General features: G+C 30.5%; 1 protein-coding gene and 1 long non-coding RNA gene across 2 annotated transcripts; both read right to left on the bottom strand.

Moving 5' to 3' along the window:
- Positions 1 to 722: 722 nt before the first annotated feature.
- Positions 723 to 1,700, bottom strand: LOC134261069 (uncharacterized). Its single transcript, XM_062743546.1, has 3 exons — positions 1,663 to 1,700; positions 1,481 to 1,539; positions 723 to 1,248 (listed from the first exon to the last, which is right to left on the bottom strand). Exons 1-3 carry the CDS (start codon positions 1,698 to 1,700, stop codon positions 890 to 892), a joined length of 456 nt encoding a protein of 151 aa, XP_062599530.1. The 3' UTR covers positions 723 to 889.
- Positions 1,701 to 1,706: 6 nt separating this feature from the next.
- LOC134261068 (uncharacterized) lies at positions 1,707 to 5,254 on the bottom strand. The gene is made up of 3 exons (XR_009990716.1): positions 5,207 to 5,254; positions 2,594 to 2,731; positions 1,707 to 1,768 (listed from the first exon to the last, which is right to left on the bottom strand). It is a non-coding gene; the product is annotated as an uncharacterized LOC134261068 (long non-coding RNA).
- Positions 5,255 to 5,589: the final 335 nt, after the last annotated feature.

Genomic DNA, 5,589 nt, shown 5'->3' on the forward strand with positions numbered 1-5,589 from the left:
TTAAAGACCTATTCTCCAGAATGTACATAGGTATTGTCAATTGGAAATTCAAGCATATTTTGAAACTCATGTTTACAATCAGCAATTTTTTTCAACAAAAGATTTTTGCAAATAACGAAAAGATATAATTTTAAAGATCAATATTCATTAAAAAGCAGACGTCTTTAATGTTAGAAAGCCTGAATTTTAATCTCCTGTGGGTAGAGTTTGTATGAAGATTTGTTCAAGAAAAGGTTAAATTTCAGAAAACAAAATTTCTCGCCACTTTAGCGAAATTTATTAAGGTTAAGTTTCACAAAGCTCAATTTATTGCCACTTATAAGAAGTTAACTCGTAATTTCATACAAAATGTCCTTAAGACAGTGTCGAGGTTGATTTTGCACTTGACTGTAATAGATCACATAATCTTTTGTCTTGGGACTTGTTTACACTCGTCTAAATCAAAGAACTCGGAATGTTTCTCATTTTAGTCAGATACATATGTGCACGTGAAACAGTATTAATTTCATTATCTGAAATAATATTTATTCTATTTTGTTTTAGAAATACACTCTTTGAACCATCTGCTAGCAGCCAAATTGTAAGGTCGAGAAGAAAAAGGTCCGAGTAGATCAGAGTCTTGTTTTATTATTTTTTTTCATTACTTCTATTCAACACTATCTTAATATTTTTTTTATTATCTATCATCATCTACTAGTATCATCTATAAACTTCCCATTAGAGTTCTGTAAAAGTCTCCTTTTTGGTATTTTATGTGCAAATACCTCTTCATTAGTTTTTATTGAATCATATTCATAGTTTGAAGGATCAAACGATTTTGCATGACTTGTCTCAATTGAAAGACATTTAGACACAAGATATTCAATACTTAATGTTTTAAGAATTGCTCTTATTTCCGTTTGCAAGCGGCATCATCATCAACTTCATTGTTATCATCTACATCATCATCATCAACACCATCACCATCATCATCAACATCACCATCGTCATCATTATCATCATCATCGTCATCAATGCCTTTCACTTCTTTATCATTTTGATCTTTACAGCCTTGAGTTGGAATGGAGTCGACAGATGGCGCAGTTGGTTGTGGTCCACCTCCACAGTCATGAGAGCTGTCATACATTCTGGAAAATCTCAAATCCGTGTAAGTATTTAAGTCTGGTTGATCACGTGGGCTGGATACAACATGGTCAGCTCCAACTGACGATGTGCTTCCGTGAGATTCATATCTATCTCTCTGAGATTCTTGAAATAGAAAGCAAGCGGTATTTAAGTTTATTTGTTTTATGACTCTACAATGTTCCATTATATATTCTTTTTATTAATTTAGCATTGATTATTTAGCCTGCATTTTTCTTTAAGATATGTATTCACATTGAACAACATTTTATTTTTTACAATAAACCATATGTTAATTACAAATATTTAAATTCAGAATTTATTTCTTAAATGTTTAAAGACAAGGCAATATTCTTACCAGTTACTTCTGTAGAAAGCCGACCGGAAGAAGGAAAACAATCTGGTGACTTTGAAAACCTATAGGAAAGACATTAAATACTGATCAGTCATATAAAGATAAATTGTACTTCTAAAATAAGACTGCCAGTATAAGGGACTGAATTGGAATATCATTCAATAGTTCTATTTTGCCCACATTACCAGGATCTAAGGTAAATCAGTAGACCAATGAGACTCATGGTGATTACAGATCCAACCAGGGCATACGTCAGGGGTGTCCACTCACTAGAAACCTCTCTATACTTTTCTTTAAAGGAAAAAAATCCTGAATAATAGCTATCTATCATAATATATAGAGACTTACATCTAAAATCAAAAACACAGGTATATAAATGTCATTTATCATATTGAATTGAATATATTGAAAAAATAATAATATGTAAAAAAATGCAAATAACGAACAGTGATCTCTCACAAAAATATATAAACATTATAAGTATATGAGGCGGATAAAAAGGTTGGATCAAGTGCAAGAAAGAGACGGAAACAAACAGTAATCCACAAATAATACAATTCTATGTAAAGGTTGTACATTTACATATCTAAAGAAGTTCGTTAACATAGCACTATATAAAAAATAAATGTTAAAAGTAGGTGATTTTGTAGATTATTCGAGAACTTTGCAATTAAAAGTCCTCTTTCTAAATTAAAAAAATGTTTATTTTCACTTATTTTGATCAGCATAAATCAAAAATGTTTAAGAAATAAGATATTATATGGGATATGACATGAAGATGGTTGCGTGATCAAATTCTCACACCATCTAACTTTATGTTATTCCCAATGAAAATCTAAAAATGATGTCTTCTTTCTTATATCTTCATTTTTTATTCTTGTGACAAGGAAAAATAGACATTATTTAGACTTTCTTATGGAAATGAAACATAACGTAACTACGATGTCATGTGACGTCACAATCTGAACTTTCCAAATGGCTCGTGCAGTTTGCTTTCTATATGCAAGAAAAATCGGATCATGTGACCAGCTGCATGTCATTGAAAGTTAAATTACAATTCCATTATCATTGTTATATAAAGAATGACATTAGCCAATGTAAGTATATTATAATTACCCATGCTTTCCATTTGACATCCATATCTTACATCACACCTTTCTGTAGGACAGTAACACTTCGACCTGCAAAATCTTCCATAAAAACCATCTACACATTTACCACTGCAATTTATTCCATAAGTTCCCAATGGACACTCTGTAAAAAAAAGTATTAAAAAATATTACCAGAGTTCATAACCAATTTTCCATTCTTTTTAATCAACAGTACCTTAAATTGTCTAAAAACTACGTCCAAGTCAAAGGTTATTGTTGAGAAATTTAAGATAAGGGGTTCGGTCGTGTGGTTAAATTTTAGGGAACCATATAATTAAGGAGGCTCATTACACCACTTTTTGATGGCGTAGTACACAAAAAAAATAAACCGCCATTGTTTCGACCGTTATCCTCTGTGGACGAATTGTACTGGCGCCTCTATAATATGACCCTGGCCTTTAAAACGCTGTAAGAATAGATGAAACATGCGGTGTTATAAACAGTAAAAACAAAGTAACGGATTCATTATGCATATACCAAAAAGGATTGCTTTTAAGCAGAAACAAAAGAAAACAACAGTCAAATCTTTGCTAAACAAGTAATGTGCAATTCATAGCGATGTATGCAGTGAGCTCTATCAATGACATGTTTGTATGGAGAAAATTCAAGTAAAAATCTACAACCTTGTTGAAATTTAAAAAAAATCATTTACTTGCACTATTTACTGTGTTGGTGTTTATTTATATATTTGCTTTATTTACTTAAATATATACTTTGGCATTTTAAAGCTTTGTTCTGAATTTTAGATGTAATGTTCAAACGTTCCTTAGTGTTTTGAGTCTTGGGAAATTAGGAAAGAAAACTCTTGAAAGTGGACTTTTTATACCAAATAATTTTAAATTGGAATCTTCATTTTGTTTAAACATTCTTCATTCGATTTGTCACATGTAATTAATTGAAATACATTTCTTGTCTATTCAGAATTCATTTTCTCAATGTTTGATGCACAGATTAAAAAGATAATTACATAAATTGTTTTTTAGAAGAAAATTATTTTTTCTAATAAAATTATTATTAGGTATTATGAGGTATTTTCACTGTGTGTACTTGTCTTAAGAAGATGCCTATCAAATGACACTGAAAGTTCTGAAATTTTGATAATTATTAACTTGAAATAAATCATTTCACTAAAATTAGACAAAAGCTAAAAAATTCTCTAAAAATATTTATCAATACTTCCATCTGGACATTTGACATCTACATAATAAGTGGTGATGTAATAAAATCTAAAATAAACTGTGGATGTAATGAGCCACCTTAATCCTTTACCTTCATTAAATGTCAGTAAGCATGCTAAAAGTCTGCGTAAAAAATACAATCTGAAGGCAGAACACCCGTTAAAACAGAGAAAGGATAAGGTGTTATGTAAAAGATATCTTAAAAACAATATAACGATAGGTCGTGAAACAAGGGTCCTTGGGAGCCACATTCAGCTCCTCATTTTAAGTTAATCGCTGATTGAGATTTTTTCTACAAAACGGTTGCCATATCTTATGAATCTATAATATACTAGGATTGATCCAAAAGTAATGTCACAACTTTGATAAAATTTGTATAAATCGACGTATAGCAACACAATTATGCATGATGGAAGCTTTATTTATTTCAAATCAGACCTGAAACATTCAATGTAATAGGATGTATACTTACCAAAATATCGGATTTTAAACAATTTCCGTTTATGGCAGTCGCCGCACCTAAATATAACGTCATGTGACGGACTTTTAAGCATTTTGCCTTCGTTTAATAAAAAAATATTTGTGATTCGCAAACACTTTCAGCAATTCCACTTTTTTAAAGAAATCTTGGTACCAACATACACTCACTTGTTTTATAATAAAGCACTTTGTCAAAATTTTTTTGAACAGTAGCAAAGACAAATTTAGAATTCACATACGCATGTCACTCTACACGTCTGTCTTTTTTTACTTCAGACACCATTGAACGTTTCCGTCCGTCTCCTATCTTTCGGTCTTTTTGTCCTCTGCTGATCATTCAGTGACCAAACACCCGCCCAAATGTGCTGAAACCATCTATTAAGATGTCTTTTATTTAGATTCTTTATTCTGTAAGTCTGATTAAAACATGTTACTGTCGCTTGTGATGATTCCCATATTTGAAGCAACAAATGCATTATTTTCAATTCATCAAACAACAATGTTTATGATCACAAATACATGATGTACCAATGCCACCATTAAAAAATAGAAAATGACGAGAATTGTGTCTTTTAAAAAATGGGAGATTAGGTGATTTTTTAGAATCTTTTTAATGTGCTTGTTTTTTTTTTCATTCTTAAAAAAAAATACAATTCAAACGTTACGTTCCGTTGTGACGCAGAGACACCCCTATGCTCTATGTCTTAAACATCTATAAAATAAATTCAAATAAATATTATTAATTTATAATTTTAGTGTTAATTAGATTGATATTTGTGCATCTTTTGGTATATTTTTTTGAAAATATGACGCCAAATATAAAAGATAAGGACACTGTGATTACACATTACTTTCTGATCAACCCTCGTAGATTACAATTCGCTTTCAGCTTCTAGAAATTATAAAATTATTGTGCTTACCGAGGCAATCCCCGTGTGAACTTCGGTAAAAATTAAGACAGCACCTGTAAACATATTAGAGGATATATTAAATGTAGAATTTTTCTCCAGTTTTTTGCTTTTTCAAACGATTTACACATACGAGTAAATTGATAAACGTGTATCATCCTTCTAGTAAATGCTATCAAAAGCATACCTGTTTCCACACTCTGCACTACAAAAAACCTTTGACAAGGTGGGTAAGACAATCATATGATACAATATCAGTCTTCTTACATGATTCATTTCTTTTATTGAAATGTTTATTAAAAACCTGCAATGAATTGAAATATTTATTTTAGTATTAAATATGTATCAGAATTAGCATAATTTAATACTGTTTTTTATTATTTGTTATTTCCTGA

This window comes from Saccostrea cucullata, unplaced genomic scaffold, assembly GCF_032062105.1.
Source record: "Saccostrea cucullata isolate Sc308-1 unplaced genomic scaffold, CSIRO_AGI_Scuc_v1 ctg12385, whole genome shotgun sequence".
Taxonomy (NCBI): Eukaryota; Metazoa; Mollusca; class Bivalvia; order Ostreida; family Ostreidae; genus Saccostrea; species Saccostrea cuccullata.